The 20,843-nt window shown below is 45.0% G+C and overlaps 1 protein-coding gene across 4 annotated transcripts in view; it reads left to right on the top strand.

Annotated features, from left to right (window-relative positions):
- Positions 1-20,843, top strand: part of LOC133342036 (protein Aster-B-like) — a 129,740-nt gene that overhangs the window by 5,540 nt on the left and 103,357 nt on the right. For 2 of the 4 annotated variants that reach the window (XM_061550921.1, XM_061550920.1), the window contains exon 1: positions 2,516-2,604. The exons of the other annotated variants lie outside the window; for them this stretch is intronic. In XM_061550921.1, the coding sequence (XP_061406905.1) occupies positions 2,531-2,604 (74 nt within the window). In that variant the 5' untranslated portion in view covers positions 2,516-2,530. Of the gene's footprint in view, positions 1-2,515; positions 2,605-20,843 lie in introns of those variants that run through there. 4 annotated transcript variants of the gene reach the window in all.

The raw sequence follows: 20,843 nt of genomic DNA, 5'->3' as shown, positions 1-20,843 counted from the left end.
ATTATTTGTGTACCGTTTATCATATGGTACTTGCCTAAGTGTGAGCATCACGTTAGCTGTCGTGATCATTATTCTGTTAGTCACGCAGTGACGTAAACTATTGCAGCCTTCATAAAACGGTGGGTATGAGAACCCATCGTTGGAATGAATTAAACTTTTGCACGATTGTTTTAATCTTGTTTTGGCAGATATATGACATAATTGTAGCCGCCAGATACAACGTGTGTAAATGATCATGTGTCTATTTAAATCTATTCTTGTTGAGTGTTTGATATCGTTCAGGGCACGACCTGGCATCAATACAAACAAAGGGTTGAAAACATTTATTGTTTTTTTTTATTTTGAGAATGCCAGCTGCAATGCCTTCGGTGCTTGTTATTATTATTTTTTGAATGTTTGTTTATTTAAACTCCTGTTATACTTTATAAAAAAAACGAAATTCCACCTTCGCTACATACCATCGTGTAAACCCATAAATGGAAATTTCACGGAGGTTTAATTCTCCATTATTGGCCTTGGTCAGACTTCAGGTGCTGGAATTCATCAGAAGCAAATCAGTGGCGGGCAAATGTCAGACTGAAGCAAGTGTGGGAGAATTTAATTAAAGACGTGTTGTGTGTATGTTTGTAGAATTTTCGTATGTGTTGAAATTAGGACACGCTGACCTTCATACAACGTAGTGAAGCATAGTCATTCTGCTCTGTGAGTTTCTATATTTCTCTAATCCATTTGTTCCTTTTCCTGTCTCAGTGTAATTCCAAGCAGCCTTGAAGCGTAATTCACACTTTTCACAATTCGTAAAAAAAATGCAGTAATGTCCACGTTTCTCATCCATGTTACAATAGGTAGTACGCATTGATTAAAAAATGTGCCCCACCACTAGATTTGAATTTTTAAATGAAAAGCAAAGCGATTGCCTTCCAATGGCAGTTTTGACCTCCCGTCTCAGAAGCTAAACAAGGTCAGGCCTTCTTAGTATTCAAATTGGTGACATTGGTAGAAAATCTATCAACATTTTTCAGGAAGTTTCATTTGATGGCTTAATACACAAGAATTTTCTTCCTTCCAAATATGTTAAATGCGGGTAAAACTCCACTCCTCTCCATTTTTCAGCACTGTTGGGGATTCCATGTGCCTACAGCAGAAACTAAAATATGCGTATGACAATCGCCGTTGATTTCCCACAAAGTGGTACTCATCCTGGAGAGATGAGTGGCTCACGTGACCCACGTTTAGGATTTGTACCTGTGACCTTATTGCGAGCCACGAACTCTGGCCACCGGGCCACTCGGCCAGATCAGATCAACACAAATGACGAGATGACTAACTAAGAATACCGATTTTCACACTGTGTTTTAATATTTTCTCGGCATGACTTGGGAAGGGGGTGGGTGGCGGTATCCTTCATAATTGGGTTGTGGAATCGATGCATCCTTGTTTATGAAGAAGGGGAGTGCAGCTGACATTTTTTTCGTGTTGTTTGTGTGTCACCTTGCAGCAGAGGTCGCAAACGGGTTTTGATTCCTTACCTGTACCCGTACCCGGCCGCACCAGGGTCGTAAATGGGTACCCATACCCGTACCCGGCCGGGTACGGGTAGCTGGGTATCGGGTAGGGTACGGGTATTGGGTACCCGGTTGCGACCTCTGCGTTGCAGGTCCGTGTTGTTATTGAAGGTTGGGCACGTTGTTGTATTTCGTAATCTCGCATGCCTATTTTTTTGGGAGCCCGGGCAGGGCTTGTGGCGTCAAGTGTTTGCTTCGAGTGGGGCTTCACAAGAGGAATAGTTTAGCCCCAGCTACATTTATTCCGAGGTGCGTTGTTATGTGGGCGGGGGGTGAATCGAGAAGACACGAGCAGCTTCCAAGGAAATGGTGATGGACCGCAGCTTTCAATCGCGCAGATCTGCACTGCCATGCGTTGCGACGTCACGGTGCTTTATTAATTTTGTAAGGACTCGTTGGTTGACGTACCGCGTTCCGGGATAGCAAAAGTAATTAAAAGCCAAAACCCTTACGCACACTCTTTCTGCGTTGCCTTGGAGAATTGTGGTTAAAGCAAATACAAAAAGGATTATTTTCCGTGTCTCAACACAGAACGTGTGTCTCTGTGGCATGGAGGTGGCCCAGCGATAACGTGCTTGCCGCTCGTTGTAGAGGTTCACGGTTCGAATCCGGTGACTGGTTTGGTTATGACGGGGCCACCCTTTGCCAATACTGCACTGAGCTGTGTGGTGAAGTAAGGTTAAAACAAACCAGGCCCATGACCATGGGGAGTCCTTCACCCAGCAGTGGATTGTCAACGGGCTGTGAATGTGCTCCGTCTGCCATCGCACTACTCGCTCTACCAACCTCCCTCACCACGCTCTGCCGCCTATTTCGATCGCAGCCATTCAACAAAGAGTGACGGGGGGGGGGGGCTTCTTCAACGCTGCGTTTCTGCCGGCCCAGTGGCGCGTGTAACGAGTGCGGTGGGTGCCCCCCCCCTTTCCTCCGACACAGGCGAGTGGGAAATTTGAACCGGGAGGATAATGCTGCAAGGTCAGTTGCTCGACCGGCTTCCTGCCCATGGGTGGCACACACGCCATGGCTGCTGTCTATCTCTGTAAGTGTCTGTGAACCTCAGGGTATCTCCATCTATCTCCGAGTATCTGAGTATCTCAGTCGGCGTTGGCCACTGAGGGAGTGACGGGTTTCTTTTTTTTTCTTGTCGCTACATGCTTCCCCCTGTGCTGTTCCCGTTCCGTTGTAATTTGGCTGATGCCTACTTTATTGGGGGCGATATAGGCTCATAAAATACAGATTGATTGATCGATTCCTGTCTCGTACGCGTGTGGGCTCCAACACGCTTCCTGGCAGATTCGTGCAGCAGCAGCAGTAGCCGTTTCCTCAATGTGGGAGGCATTGAAAAGCAGTTAAAGTCCTTTTGAAAGAGACTTAATTTTTTTACATTTCCTCAACAAAATACATTTAAGAGAAGATGTATCTCACTGCATAAAGTAGCGCTTTACGTATATAATAATACTTCTTACGTATGTTAGGACCATTTCATCCATAGATCCCAATGCGCCATATGTTACTTAGGCTTTGTGTCATGGTCTGTTGAATGATTTTGAAGATTTGTCTGTTACACACAAGGAATGAAGTATCAAGCATATGCGTGGATTAAGTAACTTTCCAGTACGCAGCGCACAAACACTGAGGCAAATCCTTTCCGTGCTGGTTCATCTCCAACTTTTGTGCTGCCCTTTGATCAATTCTGCCAGTCTTCTATAGTTCCAAATGGCAACGTGACCGCATACTTAAATTTCGCTCATATTGGACCATCTTCACAGGAGTTATCGTGATTCTGCGTGAACAGCAACAGGTTCTGACAAGGAAAACCCATAGCAGTTCCATTGACGTTGGCGGGGCGCGTGCCACACGCAACATCCAGCGGCGAGAAGCTCAGAGGAGCAAGCACTTCTTGAATGTTGGTCCCCACCTCCACCCCTTGTTTATGCCGACCTCAGGGAAGATTGCTGCACGTAAAAGCCGGGCATTGTGTGCGGCTTTCCGGCACTGCGACTCGGTGGGGGGGGGGGCTTGGCCATGCATGAGAAGCGTGCAGAGCACCGAAGAAAGGGGTCTTGTCTCGCGAATGCTTTAATAATAAGTGCATTAATCATTGCTTTGGGGGGGTTTAGCCCCTGATTACCGTAGTGTTTCCCATGAGCGCGGGCTCCAGGCCGCTTTACAAGCAAACCTCGGTGGAAAAGCAGTTCGCACGGTTGCGTTTTAAAACAAAGATCCCCTGTATAGGCTACTCAGGTTGTGGGGGAGCAAGTGATGTCAGCGTCGATGAAGGGCGGTGCGCAGTGGCATGTGGTGCGTGGTGTGGTCAGAGCCACGCTCGGCCCTGTTTGTCTCTCCCGGTGCTCTTGTTTGAACACCACGCCGGGTAGAGTCGTGTGAGGCCAACTCGATCTGTGGGAGGCACAAAAGCGGTACAGATGGTTGTTACCGATTGTTGGTCACGTGAGCAGGAATCGGAACTCGGGTGGGCTTGGTTTGTTCGTAAGACGGTGCACATCATTCCACCAAGACGAGGACTGTTACACTCGCATTGCAGAGGGGTTTCGTGGACACTAATAACAAGGCTCATCACAAGTCACCTCCGCAGATATTTCGTGCACTTTCACGATTGGGGGCGTCGCAATTTGATTCAATAATTGGTTTTGTATTTGTCTTGTTTTTGTTGCCTCGTTTGAATTGCGTTAATTTCATCTCGTCTCTTGCACAGCTTTGCCCGCTCTAAATTGAACATGAGCGTACACTTTGCATAAAATCTACATAGCTGTAAGCAATCAATTCTCAAGCGCACAATTCGGCTAAGAATAATTTCTTGTCATTGAATTTACACATCGTTACATGCCCGCCAATAACGACTGAACCGTCGTGTTGTGATGGCGGCGAGGAGCTTCGTGTGATCTTCGTCGCAAACCCTTGAAGCGTAAATTCTAATAGAGGCGTGCGCCCACCTTGCATCTTCTCTGCAAATCTCGCAAGCCATTCTGTCGCCCTAATTAATACCGACGCATTGACGTAGACGGGCAACGGTCGTGGTCATGGACACCTACTGAGATTTCACTAAAGTGTCTATTTATACGTGCTGTAGATATGCGACTTTGACATCTCTGACTTTAAATAGCTGCAACCTAGCGCACTGAGCGTCCAGATTCATAATCCCCTTCTTAATACCAGTACCTGCGTTTACTCACGCGTTCTGCCGTGTCCTACACATGCGCACGCTTGGCACAATGTTAATCCTCAAGATAACCGTCCTTTAATAATCTGACAGCTGCTCGGGACGGCCGTGCTATACATTCTGTGGCACCAAAGATTAGTGCTGTACGATAATTTAATTATTTTCACGTTGCAGCTTTACCATGATATACTGACTAAACTGGCGTGGGCCTTGCAGCCAATTGCACACAATCACTGAAATCCCCGTGCGCCGCTCAGAACAGCCAAACGCTTTTGACTGGCTTGGAGCGACTCTTCATTTGCCGTTGATTTCTGCGACGCTGGGGTAAAACAGCGAGTATCAGGGTCATGTTTCGTAAAAGTTCTAGCTCTTTATATATGTAACTATTCTTGTAGACGTACTTTCTAATTTTGTACGTAGCTTCCTGAAATGTATCACATCTGCTGGCACCCTTGTTTACCCTGTGCTATGCTTAAATATTAAAATTGTTTTGATGGCAACAATGGAGAGTGAAACGACAAACGAGTGAACCTGACATATATCTTGTTTGTCTATTTGTCCTGTACTGTCCGTGTTACGAAGCTTGAATTTATTTGACTTGTTATTCCGTATACATATGTCAATTCACTGCTGGATGAGGGCCTCCCCATGCCGTACAAGTCCGTGGGGGTTATTTGACCACAGATTTCCACGCCGGCCAGTGCGGGTTGTCGACGGTGGGGAGCATAGAAACACAGTGCAACAATAATGGACTTTGGTGCACCGCCGTCTGCTGCCCACCAAAGCCGATGCTAATCTGTTTTGAATGCTGGTCACCCATCCCAGCACCGTGCAGGCTCAACCCTGCTTAGTTTCCGAGATGTGATGTGAGCGGCACATTCCGGGTGATTTTTAAAAAATGCGTATCGTTCTGTTCGTCTCTGCTCCGTGCCCTATATTAACCTGCTCTCTGTCACAGGTTTGTGGCGTATCTGTTTGCCTCCCTTTGTTTGACCATGTGTCTGTGCGTCTGTCTGGCTCCAACAGTGCGTGCCCATTGATCTGTTGTGGCCGGATGTGCAAGTCATTTCAGCGCTTTGTTGCACAGGGTCACATGCGGCGGCAAATCGTGTGCGCTGCGTGTTCAAGGTATAGAGAATGGGAAGGGAATCACGACTTAGCCACTGGTCACGTTGGATTGTACAATGCGGCATGCAGGAATACTACGTTGCAGCTTAGGATGGTGTCTTTATCATTGTTAATGATTGTTCCATTTCTTTTCAACAAGTACCCTTGTGGTCACACCATTATGCGTTAGCATTTCTTTGGGCTGCCTTTCTATTCCTGATTAAATCTATTTGAGTGATAATGTGTTCTCACCAAGGTATTGTGATTATTTTGCTTTTAAATGATGGTTGACGGGTGTATAATACGTGTTTATTTTCTTATCCATGTTTGTCTTCTTGTGTCCATGGTGACCAGGCTTATTACATTTTTTATTTGGCTCACAAAATTAATTATGCGTTGGAATGATTGACCTGACCCAATGACTGCACTAAAGAACAACATTATCATTAATCAGTGTTTGCAATTAGTGCAGTGTTAGTCAAAGGTCTGCCTTGGACCAAATCACCTGCAATGTGCCCGTCTTCATCAGATCTCTCAAGCTAAGCAGTGTTTGAGCCTGGATAAGTGTTTGAGCCTGGATAAGTGCTTTGATGGGTGACCACCATTCACAGTATAAATATATAATCAGACGACACAACTTTTCACGTTTGTCTCTCCATATAAAAAGTTAAAGTGTTCTTTTATTTACGGATCCTTTTAGCCACACAGGCTTTCTGGGAGTGATTTTATTCAGCAGCATTGGTTCAGCACAAGTAAATTCTGGACCGGTTTCAACAGGAAGTGTCTCATCAACAGTGTCTGGTTTGCTCGAACCAACATTCGTATTTGTCTCCACATAAAAAAAATATGTGGATTTTTTGTAAAAAAAAGTGTAAGCATTTTAGGTGGTAGTGGTGGGCAGCAGAAGGCAGTGCAGTGGAATCCAGTGTTGTATTGCACTTTAATCCTCCCACGTCTTTGCTCGGGCCCGCCTTCACCGGCCGGTGCTGACCAGCGTGGCGAAGTATAGTCAAATAACCCACACGCCGTGGGGCGACCCGCATCTGACGGCGGATTTGCATGTATTTCAAGTGTGAAAAAACAACACGGCACAGGCAGCGGTGGCAAAACACGCTTACAGTTCTTGCCAAGCCAGAGCCCGATGCAAAGAAGCTGGTGACAGAGGCCTGTGCCATGAGCCAGGCTGCATCCAGGGCTGTTCAGGAGCCAATGCAGATAACTCCACGTCAAGGGAGGCAGGCGATGCAGTGTCACGAGGGACGGAGCCTCCACCGATTATGGTAAAATCTGAACATGAAATCGGCGGCTCAAAGATGATTTTTTTTCTCTTCTTTTTCATTTAAAATCTTTTCTCCTGGGCTGCGCACGGCTCGCCGCGCTGTCTGTGCCACTTCCGATGACGGGGAAAAAATGTATTCGCTGTGAAACTGGCTCGCACAAGATGTCTACGAAAATACAGTACTGTACCTGTTAAAATTTGATTGATGAAAACGCAGTAAAAGCTTGTTTGTATTTAGTTGCAACACACTGTGTGATTGAAGCTCGGTGAACGTGTTTATTGATGGTTTTGTTTTGGTGAATGTTTATCCGTTTGGCTTGCAGGCATTTTGATTAGCTAAGTGTAATACAGCATATGATGGAATTACTTGGAATGTGCCCATTCTTGACAGGTTATAGAAGCCCAGCAGGCGTGAGCCTGGATAGTGTTTTCACAACAAGTTGTTATAGGCTTTGTTATGGGCAGCAGAGGACAGTGGAGAAACACTGTTGTACTGTACTTCAAAGCTTCCATATATATGCTCCCCACATTCACCAACCCGCACCATTCGGTGTGTGGTGAAGTATGGTCAAATAACTCCTGCAGCCCACATGCTGTGAGGAGGTTTCTTTTCTGGCAGTGGCTTGACAAAAGTCTGCACATTTGCATGTTAGATGCCCTCTAATCATGTTACCTGTGGCTTTGTTGGCTGAATATTTATATGTTTGGTTTGCTGGCATTTTAAGTAGATAAGTGTCAGTTTAACACAGGGGTCGGGAACCTTTTTGACTGGGAGAGCCATAAAAGCCAAATATTTCTAAATATATTTCATTGAGAGCCATATAGTATTTTAAACGTATAATAAATTAAATGTCTTACTTTTAATGCGACTTCTGGTGCTGCATGGTTTTGCTGATGGCCTCTGGTTCATACGTGGTGAGGTTGAGCTTCATGCAGGCGTGACCCGTGAAATTTATCTTCAAAACTAATTTCTGTTTACTTTAAAATGACACAGTATTATTAAACAATATCAGTATTTTAAAATCAGTTCCAAACTGATTTTTTTTATTATTATTTTTTCCAACTCAAAATTGTCTGGGAGCCATATGCCGTCACCGGAAGAGCCATATATGGCTCGCGAGCCATAGGTTCCCGACCGCTGGTTTAACAAGTAGGCTTTCACGACCAATATTGATAATCAAGTTTTTGGGTTAGATCGCGTTATTTATAAATGTGTCGTAACCCTCCACCACCTGACACGGCCAATCAGCAAAAAAAGTGTCATGTTGACAAAAGACAAATAGTTCACTTCTTTAGCCCACCGGTGTGTTGAAGAGTGAAACCACAACATTTTCATTTTTTGAGTAGTACGACGTTTCGCTGGTAATTACATCCAGCATCATCGGGCAATTCGCCAGAATGGTGAAGCTCTGCTCTGGCTCCCGGTCTTAAATAGAGCAGCAGCAGGTAAGTGTGAATGCACTGTTCTCTTGAGCTTTGGCGGCCCACATTGAAACCGCATGTTTTATATATAATATATTTAGTAATAATCATCCTGATCGCTGTAATTTGTCTAGAGCTGCATTGGTTGGAGCTCTGTTTGCGCAGTCACTTTAAGATGTTTTCTTGTTCATGTTTTTGTTGCGGTTGCACCCGATTCAAGAGCCGAATGGCTCACATGGCTCTACCAAATAAATGAAAACTGAAACTGAAACGTGACTGCCGTTGTGCGCGATGAGACACCACCTCCAGCGCCCACATTGGGCACCCGCAGCGCTTGCTTCAATGCCCCCTGGGCAAGCCCCAGCTATGTCGAGACTGTGAGCAGTTTACATAACACAGTCAAAAATAAAGCACTGAGTCGCTGTGAAGTAACAGACGCAGGCAATGGCAGCGATAATGATGGTGTTGGGCATGATTGAATGGTTTTATTTTTTATCTTGGCGTGCCGCTGTTGGAGAGAGTGGAATTGTGAGATGCGCGAGTGTATCTCGCAGAGGGTTCCATGCCTATTGCGTGACTTGCTATCGGTCCGTGGGCTGTGGGTGGGAGGAGGTGTGAGCAGTGCCGCTTTAAAACGTATCTGCCAAGTGCGTACCCTCTGGGGAAGAAACGTCATTAATGCTGATAAGCGACTGCACGGATAGATACGAGGGAGCTACAAACGCTTGGCTTTTGTAACAGTGGCCATTGATTTAATGAGTGACCTATCCCTACTTCGCAATCTACACTGATGGCACTGACTTGAGTTCTAGGGGGCTGTTTGGAGATTGCTGCTCTCAGGTTCATGGGCACACCGAGCAAATTCCTCGTGCTCAGTCAGCCAAACGAAAGCAGCTCTAAAACCACCAGTTCAGCAACAGCTGTCTACCCTAATTCAGCACAGTACGTTACAATACAGTATAACCAAAGGGCGCCACGGTGGCGAGATATTCACTGCCTCGCTTTGTATACAGGAGGTCGTGGGTTCGATTGCGACCCTGACGCCTGCTGTATATTTGGAGTTTGCGTGTTTTCCCCTTGGTCGCGTGAATTTTTCTCCAAGCCCCCTGGGTTTTCCCTCCACATTTAGAATCAACGTGCGTTTAGAGTAATTGGCTGCAATATATTTCCACGTGATAAGCCACTTTTTGTTGAGCTATCATTTGCAGCCAGGTTGCGTCTGAAAAAGAGCTGTATAGCTCAGTGGGCCTTTCCTGGCAAAATACAAAATATTTTTGTTAAGTTTATAGATATATAGTTATGGGTAATGTAAAAACAATCTTGATATGCATGGCCATTCTTGAAGCTGCCTTATTTTTTTTATTATGAATTTGGTGTTTTCAACTTAAAATTTATGACAATTGTGCTGTTAGCACCGTGCAGCGAAACAAATAATCAATTTGTAAATTGCGCAGAGCAGGTTTTGGCTCTTTTATCTGGCAACAAAACTGACACATTTTTTACAAGGAGTCATGTTTGCATTGACCACAATACCTGCGATCGGAATGCAAAAAAAAAACACAACTCTGATAATGTATGCACTGTCCTTAAAATTGATTGGTCCACACCCGAGACAGCTTTCCTTCGAGCCTAGTCTCACATGGTGTTGGACCAGATAACGCCAAGAGGCGCACAACTCAAAGACAATGCACCATCATAGTATGAGAGCTCGGGGTAAGCATTTACACCATTGGAACCTCCTTTGCCAGTAGCAAAATATGATAAAAAAAAAATGTGTACCCTTTTATCTGGCAACAAAACTGACACCTTTTTTTACAAGGAGTCATGTTTGCATTGACCGCAATACCTGCAGTCGGAATGCAAAAAAAAACACAACTCCTTTGCCAGTAGCAAAATATAATAAAAAAGGTGCCATTTTGTTGCCAGATAAAAGGGTAATTTTTTTAAAATCATATTTTGGTACTGGCAAAGGAGGTTCCAATGGTGAGGTTTTGGCTCGTTCGTCACAGAGAGCACGTGGACTATTTTTGACAGAACTTCTCTTTATAAAATCCTTACCTTTTACACTGTCGGGGGTTTCACTTCTCCATCCGCAGAGTGTTATGAGATTGTTATATGACAGTCAAACCGATATAAAAAAAAATTGTATTTGTTTCCGAGGTTGGAATATGTCCAAATTGTGTTCAACATCACATTTTACGCAATGGGTAATTTGCGTGCACTCATTGGTGACCGGGTTGGGACCGTCAACCCGTTCCATACGAGAGCCAAGTTTAATCACGGCCCGTTGCATCCCAGATTTGAACCCGGCGTCTCGGTGGTGCGGGCTCAGTCCTCTGACCTTCAAGCAGCCAGAACCGCTCTGCTGGACACAATAACACACGCAGCCTCTTGCTCATGCTTGTATGCCACGCTGCAGGTATGTAGATATGTATGTTGAACTTCTTTCGCACCATACGTGGGGGGGAAGGACAACAAATAAAACAGAGCGGTTCTCAAGAAATTAGTTTTCAATCGAGATGATTTAAAACTGCATAGCTACCAGTGTCTACCTAATATCGGAAGGAACAGCGTTCCAGACGGCCGCAGAAATGCATCTGAAAGTGCACGATGTGGTTACCGCCATTGTTGGATGGTTAGCCAAAAGCCGCTGTGAGGTTGACTGGGGTTTGCGTGATGGCTTGTGCTGCTTGACACGCAGTTTCCCATGTGTTTTGTTTTACTCGATATATATTTTTTCTTTTGGTTCATTACATTTATTTAAATGCAAGAATATATTGCCATTTAAGGAGATGAATTATCGCACTATATTCGCCAGATTGATAAAAAAATGCACCAGAAATTCAGACAAACACCCAAAGGAATAATAAAACGAAACCTTTGTGCGGGTAAACACGACGCAGGTAAATGTACAGCAAAATAATCACGCAGGCTGCGAGAATAGTAGTACAGAATTATGGTACCAATGTGAATACAGCGCTGACATTGCGTTGGCGTGCACAACAAAGGTGGCCGGGAGTCTCAACACAGTTACAACATTACCTGTACAGTATGTCGTTTGTAAAAATAAATCATGTTAAATAAATATGTATGAGTTTGTGTATATTCCTGGTCACATTCTGAAATCCCGTTGGCGTCCCGAGTTATCGAGTGGCATGTATGTTCCAAGTGGTATGCAGACCACGTGGCATGTAGATTGAGTGGCGTGTAGATTGAGTGCCATGCAGATTAAACGTGCGTTGGCTTTATTTAGCTGCTATAAATTCCCACGTGATAAGCCGCTTGGTGAAGCTATCATTTGTGGCCAGGTCGCTTCTGAAAAATAACTAAAACCTCAGTGGACTTTACCTGGTAAAATAAAAAGAGGCTAATATTTATTTATTCAGTGATTTTTCTCAACTTTCCTATACTTTGCATTGCAATGTTTTTTTGAATTGTTTGTTGGAACTTTATGACTTTCCCCTACTGGACATTTGCGAAAAATGAGCTTCATAGCTCATCGGATTTCTCCATGATAAATAAAGATTCTGGCTGAGAAACTGAGTGTAGTTGTAACTTGTGTATTCAGGTGGCAATTAATGATTTTATTTCGGATCATGGTTTGTATAATGTTTTTATTTAGATACTTTTACTATTCCGTGTGTACAGTATACAGTGCTTGACGTTCGTACATTGATTATTTACTTTATCTGTGTGTGCCACTGATGATTCTGTCCCACTGATGATGCACGTCACTGCACTCGTCGATTTAACTGCGATTAGCTCGGTTGGCTACGTGCGTGCAGCTCAATGTACAAGGAGCACGTGCTGGGGCAGCTTTTGCGGTATAAATCCAAGCCGTTGCTATTACTAAAACCATGTTCCGGGAACAGTTTCTGCCTGATTATAATAAACTACAAGCAGGCTTTGAATTCCCTACGCGAGCTGCGTGTGCTGTCATGCCATGCCTACTAGAGGGGTGGAATTAATTGCTTCCGGTTTACATTGGAGCAATTTAACACTGAATTTTGCACTTGTGCTCAGAGATCCAGTGTTGAGCAACACCAATTATCACGCCTTGGCATCACACGATGTCATTTGAGGCTAAATAGCCCCGTTATTTCCATTTGTATTTAACGCTGCGTTGCTTGCGTGGTTCGTCTCGTAACAAGTTGAGTGTGTCCACGTGTGTGTCCCCTCCTCGGTTTCTTCCGGTCACGGGGGGGTAATGACAGGGGAATTATCAAAGGAAGAGACGAGGGGGCCACAGGGGCTAATGACAGGTTAATGGACAGACAGGGCAACGATCTGGGGTCTACGAGAAGGATCGAGAATAGGGGCTGGGATCGAGAGCCATTGAGAGGGTTCGAGAGTAGGGGGCGAGGTCAAGGGTCAAGGGTTGGTCACGCTGGGGATAAAAGGGGTCAAGAGGAGAGGCTCGAGGCTGCTGTGGGAGTTGGGGTGTTCGCCTGTCAAGTGAACGTGTCTTCAATAAAGAATCATCAAAAGAGCAGTGTCTCCTGGAGTCGTTACACACCTTGAGAAGAACTCCTCTTGTTTGCGGTGATTTGGGGACCAATATTGTGGATCCTTATACCCGTGGGGTTATCCTGCGGTTTTACTCCTCTTATCCGAACGCGTGATTGTTGAGTTGATGCATGTATCCTGACCCTATGGATTGATGTCGATGAATTGATGCTTCCTTCCACCTCTCGTGGATTCTGTGTGATGGTTTAAAATAGACTTATTGACATAAATACACACACAGATATCTGTGTATGTATTTGCGTGAAGGGGGGCCACAGTGTAGTGATTTTCACGCTGCGCTACGAACCTGGTGACCACAGTTCCATCCCTGCGTGTGTGCCTGAAGCTCGTGGAAGCAGTATCTGATTCAGTCCTGCTCCTCCACCGGTTGACTCCATTTGAAATGAGTACCTGCTGCGGTGTTTAACCTTTTGCACTGGGGAGACAAAGGCGGAGGACCGTGGGTCTGGCCACACCGCCTTCTCATAACCTTAATAGGTGCTCGCCAAAAAGCCGTTCTGTCAGCAGCATTTATGGCTATTCACGCGATGTTTTAATGTTTTGTTTTAAAGTTAATCCCAAGCAAATAATATGCACGTTAATTCCCAAGGCTTGCGCAGGAGTACTTCCATTGAGGTCGCCGTGACATTTCTGTTCCGGCCCCATGCCTCCCTAAGCCTGTTGTATTGGAAGGTGCTGAATGTAGGGGGGGGGGGGGAGAAAAAAAATAAACTAATAAAGTCTTCCTTTATTCATACACTGCAGCGTCACAGAGAGCACTGCGAGTTGTGGTTAGAAGGTTTGAAGCCACGACAGTGGAGTTAACGGTTTCGCGCCCTGGACTTGCAATTCAGAGGTTGCCGGTTCAAACCTTCCCGGCGCACGGTGGTTGAAACAACAGCCCAGCAGTACGCTGAGAATGCGTTACGCCACGGACAGTCGGCCGGCGGGTCACGTGTGGTGGGGTCAAGTCGGAATCTTTATCAGAATCTTTGTTTATCCTTGGGGCAATCCGATGAGCTATGAAGCTCTTTCTCGCAGATGTCCAAAGTGTGTGCGTGCTCCCACCTCTTGCAAAGCATCTCGGCAGCGTGGAAGAGTTGCCCAAAATGCCTTCCAGAGAGGCTCTCTCGGGCTCTTTCTCATGGAGGCCCCTTCTGCAAGTAGTGGCCTGAGTGAGTAATTGTGAGGCCGCACCTTTTCATTTCAGTACCAGCACCGCAAATGCCAATGCACTATGCCAGCGGTCGGGAACCTATGGCTCGCAAGCCATATATGGCTCTTCTGGTGACGGCATATGGCTCCCAGACAATTTTGAGTTGAAAAAAAAATACAAAAATCAGTTTGGAACTGATTTTAAAATACTTGTGATATTGCTTAATAATACTGTGTCATTTTAAAGTAAACAGAAATTAGTTTTGAAGATAAATTTCACGGGTCACGGGGCCTCAATGCCTGCATGAAGCTCAACCTCACCACGTACGAACCAGACTACAAGGCCATCAGCAAAACCATGCAGCACCAGAAGTCGCATTAAAATTAAGACATATTTAATTTATTATACGTTAAAAATACTATATGGCTCTCAATGCAATGTATTTAGAAATATTTGGCTTTTATGGCTCTCCCAGTCAAAAAGGTTCCCGACCCCTGCACTATGCTGATGATATAATTTCCTCGATGTTGAGATTCAAAATGAAGCCTAGCGTTCAATGCAGAATTCGATGGCTGATACTGCAGGCCTGTGGAACTGTATGTATGTGTTTACGTTGATCTTCTTTTGCACCGTACGTAGCCCACCGTGATAATCGGAGGTGCACCACCTGATATCCATTAGATCACACTGGTCTGGCTGTTTTTTTGGTTTGATGATTTTGGCTCTCATCCTGAGGTTGTGAATTCAGTTTTTTTCCACCAACAGCATGTGTTTTTGATTCTTATTGCCAGCTGCTGAAGACCCAATGATCGCTTGCACCATTGTACAACCAGCAAGATAAATAGTCTTTAAATGAGTCTGTCCTGGAGGAGTAGAGCCGCTGTCCTGCAGGAGTAGACAAGTTAATGTGCAAGAGTTTGATGGATTGTGACATCACACGACTTAAGTATGGCAACGTCGCGGGGAGGAAGATATCCAGTAGTGGCTATGCGATGGCTGATTATGATAACGATGACTCAGATCGTTTGCATGTACTGTATGGAAATGTATTATATTTACGGTGCACGTGAGATTGAGGATGCATGGACATAGGCTTTGCAAGTAGCACCACGCTGGCCCGTAAGCTCTTGTAGACCTTTGCCCTTCTCCCTTTGGTTTATGGCTGACTCGTAATGAATGGAGATGATAATTCGAGGTGGGTCGGTTTATGCTTGCATCACGGCTGGGGATTTGGTGGAATTTGGCCAATCGGCTGAACATTTTTTTTGAGCACGGATTGAGATGCATGGAGCTAATTAAAATCTCGCCAGACGGAATAGTTTGTTGCAATTAATCGTGGATTAAACTGTTCAGAGGCTGCGATTTAATTCAAGATGAAAAACTAAAAATGTTTAATGGTAGCGTCCCCTACTGGCTAAAGGGGTGACGTAAAAGCATGACATACAACGTATATCGATCCTATGGTGATCGCTTCCTACACACGTGAATCATTGCAGTCATTCCTGAGCTTAGGAATTAATATTAATAATAGTTGTTTTATATATTTTATAATTTAAGCAAGTATTGCGTACAACACTGCGCAATCCGCAAACACAGAGGCAGCCATGCGGTTAGCTGGTGCCAACGATTTCCCAAGCTCTGCAGTCCTCTGTCTATTAAGGTGTTTTCAGCCAAATAATTATTGTATATACCTCTGGGAGGATACTGGCGCACCCGGAGAAAACCTACAGGTGTGAGAAGGTGCAACACTCTATCCCGCACATGAAGTGACAGATGTTATTAGTACACGGTTTGTTTTACCGCATGCTCCTGGCGAGCTAGGCGCCTTGATGTTTCACAACATTTTGTGCGATCCACCAACTCTCGCCTGGCTCTGGCCCGGCTCGTTGGGTGAACCGATACATCGCTGCACTTGTAACGGTTATACCACTGGCTCTCGCTGCTGAGAAAAAATAACCATAATCCGTAGAGCGGGAAGTATGTGACTCTTTCAGGTTACACGGTAATGCATCTCGGAAAGTAAAAACTATTTTTAATGCTCGCTCCGATTAGTATTGTGAATGTTTAATGACCTTCAGCGTGTTACATGAATAAGCATTCGCCGAGTAAGCACAATGAATTCAATTCTGCTACATGATCCTGCAAAACAAGGAAACGAACACAAACATCTTCGGCTAGAAAATAGACATCCGTAGCACAAAAACCAGAGTTGCATTTGCTAATTTGGCGTGTATATTTTATGTTCAGTACGTATGATTTATCTTAAGTAGTTTTATTCCTCTTCTTGGTTCTTTCGGTGAGGACGGCTGCTTGCGTTGTGGCCGAAACGTCGTGAGAGTTATTGTATTATGTTTTATTTTTATTATTTTATTATTTCCCTTCTACGTGACTTTACCGATAGAACCAAGAAGATGAATCCCTGCAGTCACGAAAGCTTTAAATCGAAATTTAGTTTTATTCCAAAACGCGTTTAAGGACTTGGACACAACCGGCCACTTTTACCATGGCAGCCACAATTAAACGGTTAAAGGTGCAGCCCTGCAATTTCCTGCTCACCCCGCTGCTGGTGGAATGGTCGCTCCACCAGTGAGCTCCAGACAGCTCCTCTCGGGGCACGTAGTCATCTGCTTTTCCACGCTGGCTAAACATCTTGGAAGAGGCGGGAATACCCACACTTTACCCCACCACCACATGCGACCTCTACCGGTTTGACTACGGTGGTGTGTACCCATTTATACTGCTGGGTGGACAGAGGTGGGGGGGCAGGGGGCTTTAATAAACATAGGCCGTTGTTTTCACCGCCCTGCCGGGAGATCGGACCGGTGACGTTTGGATTGCAAGCGTACCTTGACACCACTGCCTTCACTGCCTTCATCCCCTTTGCCACATTATAAGGACTAAATTTATCAGCTTCTGAAGTCAGTTTAACTTATAGGCTTTTGCGACCAATATCATCCATAATAGAGGTTTTTGGGTTAGATCGCGTCAATATATAAATGTGTTGTTAAAACCCGCCACCACCCAATCTGGCTGTCGCCTGATGAAGCTAGTTGCAATTACTGGCGAAACGTCGTATTCAGTTTGTAAATGTTGTGGCTTGGCTCTCCAACACACCAGTGTGCTGTACTAGTGACGAATTGGCACGTTCTGTTTACGTGACAACCCTTACTAGTTGGCTGTTTCGGGTGGTGGTGGGTTTTAATGACACATTTATATATTTAGCTTCTGAAGTGTCATCCATGTGTCACTCGAACTTGGTGTTCTGGACTTGCCCGTCGTTGTACTCTGACACCTTCACGTATGAGCAAGCAGGATTTAGCTGTGCTCTCTGGCATGAGCGTGAATACTCTGAGCACTCTACCCATATTCGCTTCATGTGCGTTGAGTAATTGTTCATGAAATGCATTTGTTAGAATTACCATGTTCTCTGAGTTATAAGACGCTCTCCAAACTTGTCCTCGGTGTGAATAAAGTTGACATCTGGTCTCACACAGGCGCAAGCCTGCTTTAAAATACAGGGGGGGAAAGTACGTCTAAAATAAAAAAATGTAGTCGGTTGTTGAGCATGATTCAGAAGGTATATAATGCAAAGCTGCTAACAGCAAAGAGCACTAATGAGGGTATCGCACGTGAGAATGAACACTTTTCTCGAATTGAGCAAGGTTTTAGGAAGATGAGTAAAGAGCCCATCGATGGGAGTTCCAAAGTTGCGCAGGATGTACGTGTTGTTGAAGTTCTTTTGCACCGTGCATAGCCACAGGTAAAGAAGGTAAATTGTCGTGTCCTACCATCTGGTAGTAGAACAAAAATATGTTTTCCTGTCTGTTCCAGAGGCCAAGTATCAATGCACAATGCGTTGTAGTTGAACATTTTACACGGATAAAAAAGACCATTGTTCAGACCATTTGCAAACATGTAATTTATTATGTTATTGAATATGTATTGCAATCCTTTTGACATCGTAAGAGTTGAGCGCTTTGCTTATTTGTTTCATGGGCCGCCTCATTTCAGTTGCTTTCCTGCGTCACCGCCGCTGTCGCCAATCCGTAAGATGAAACTGTTTATTGAGACGCATTGCCAGCCAGAGTTCAAGCAGTCGTCTCGTCATGCGTATCATCAGCCATGGTCAATCCACTCCTGGATGAAGGCATCCTCTAAGCCGCCACCACCTCCCACGATACCTGCCATGCAATAACCTCCCAGCACCTGCACATATCAATCTCATCGCTCCAATTCTTCGGTGGACGTTCTCGGCCACATTCCATTCCTTAAGGGGCTGCCACTCCATTATTATTCTTGACCCCCGTCAATTGTCCCTTAGAGTGGACATGTACCAAGCCCAATTAATTGTTTGGATGTTTCATCTTCTTGGTTCTTTCGGTAAAGTCACGTAGAAGGGAAATAATAAAATAACAAAAATAAAACACAATAAAATAATTCTCACGACGTTTCGGCCACAACACAAGCAGCAGTCCTCAGGTGAAGAACAGGTCTGTCGGAAAGACAGCGTCTGAATGGGCACCACCATGCTTGGAAGCGTATATTTAAGGTGGGTTGGAGGGGGGAAGGGGCGCCTTGACAAATGAATTTGCATATCAAGAGGAATTTAGCATATTTATGGGAAATGTTTGGATGTTGTCATGAACCCGCACAACCTGTTGCACAACCTGCTACTTACACTTGAACCAAGGCCAGAGGCATCCTTGTTGTGCAACTGCTAGCTCAGATGTGGACAAAGCGGTTGCAGATGACGAAGTTGCGCGGATGATCACTTGAGTGTGGACGCAATCTTTGTGTCCGCGAGAGTGGGAGCTCACCAATCTGGTGTTTCAGGAGATTGCGTGTCGGTTTAAGGTACTTCATTTATCGCTTCGCACGATGCAAGTTGCCGACCGTTTCCAGATTTCGAACCCAAGGAACAAGAGCCACAGGTTCACTTCCAACAAGATTGGGGAGGGGTTTTGACGTGTAGCTTTCCTCCCGTTCCCTTTAATCACCAGAATGTGTGGTTACAAAGATAGAAAACACACAACCACACGCACATTAGACGTATGGCGGTGGGGGGAACTACAACACAAGCGGGAAGGCAACCACAACTGATGCCAAAGATTGGGCAAGCTCCCTGGCTCTGTGTTGGGATGTTTGACCAATTCCACTAATGCGTATGGGAGGAAACTGGAGCACCGGGAGAAATCCCAAGCTTTGCGAGGGGGGTAACGCTGAATCCCCATACAGATGGAAATTCATCTACTTGCTGTATTGCCATACTCTGCCAAGCAAGGAGATTGTGACTTCGCAGACTGGTGGGTTTTGAGAGTCTCTTAAATTTGTATGATTCACCAAACCTCACTGCCCACCGTGTTGGACTACAGACATGCAGCATACCCACCAGCAGCCCTGTCATTCTGGAAGCATCAAAGTGGCCAGAATGGTTTGGGTTCCTAAAATGTTCAAGACGTTGGAGGACCATCATCAATCGTTGACTCTCCTGGAGCAAATGAGTCGTTTTGAGAAATTGGGTCTCGTTGCTAAGGTTCAGAGATTGTTACTTTGGCCCAGTCAGACTTCGACCTCAGATTTATCTTTGTCACAGTTCTGGAATGTGGTGTATAACACTTGGAGTGGACCTTGTCACATTGTGTGACATTTTAGTTCATGTTTTTCTTTATTGTAGTAGCTGATATCTATAATAATAATTGACAAAAATCGCAATTTATCCAAGGGTTTCAGTGCGCCATACACGAAGTTAGGAATTATAAAGAACGCAAAGTCCAGAGTCCACTGGTCATACATGGGAAGTGTAGACCAGGTAAAACAGGTGAGTGACCTCGCCTGTCTGACCACAAGTGGCAGCGCTACATTGACATGGGTAAAGATGTCATCCAGCTCTGAACCAATTCCTCAACCACATTAATTCCATACACCCAGCCATCAAATTCACCATGGAGGTCGAAAAGGATGGAAAGCTACAATTTTTGGATGTTCTAATCGAAAAGAGACCAGATGGCTCTATGGGACACTGTCTACAGGAAAGCAACTCATACGGATGCCTACCTAAAACCTGACTCCCACCACCATCCATCTCAGGAGATTTCCCTCATCAAAACTTTACACCATAGAGCTCGACGTATCTCCGACCATCATCACCTAGCCAGTGAACTGAAACACGTGCACCAAGCTCTCAAGATGAATGGATATTCGGACCACACAATCCGAAAAGCTATCACCCGAACCGTTGGGAAATAACCATTTGAGGACCCAATTAAAACCATAACCTTGCCATACATACCGGGGTCACAAAAAATATTTCCAAAATATTGAGCAAACAAGATCCAGGCTCGATTTAACACAGTACATAAAATTTGTGATCTGATCCCATCTGTGAAGGATAGGATCCCTGATAAGCAATACCCTGGCGTCTACAAACTAAGCTGTGTCTGAGGCAGTAGTTACATTGGGGAAACTAAGCGACATGTCTCGGACCGTGTTCGTGAACATAAGGCAGATTTGAAATACGGCAGGACCAACACCTCGGCCGTGGCTGATCATTGTTTTAATGCGGTGGGCTCACACGAAATTGATTTCTCTAAGACGAAGGGACTTTGTAAGCTCACTGGCTACCAACAA

The sequence above is a fragment of the Lethenteron reissneri genome, chromosome 13 (assembly GCF_015708825.2).
Source record: "Lethenteron reissneri isolate LAM-NWPU_2019-01 chromosome 13, ASM1570882v1, whole genome shotgun sequence".
Taxonomy (NCBI): Eukaryota; Metazoa; Chordata; class Hyperoartia; order Petromyzontiformes; family Petromyzontidae; genus Lethenteron; species Lethenteron reissneri.
Note: the sequence above shows the minus strand (reverse complement) of the source record. Positions and strands in the feature narration are given on the sequence as shown.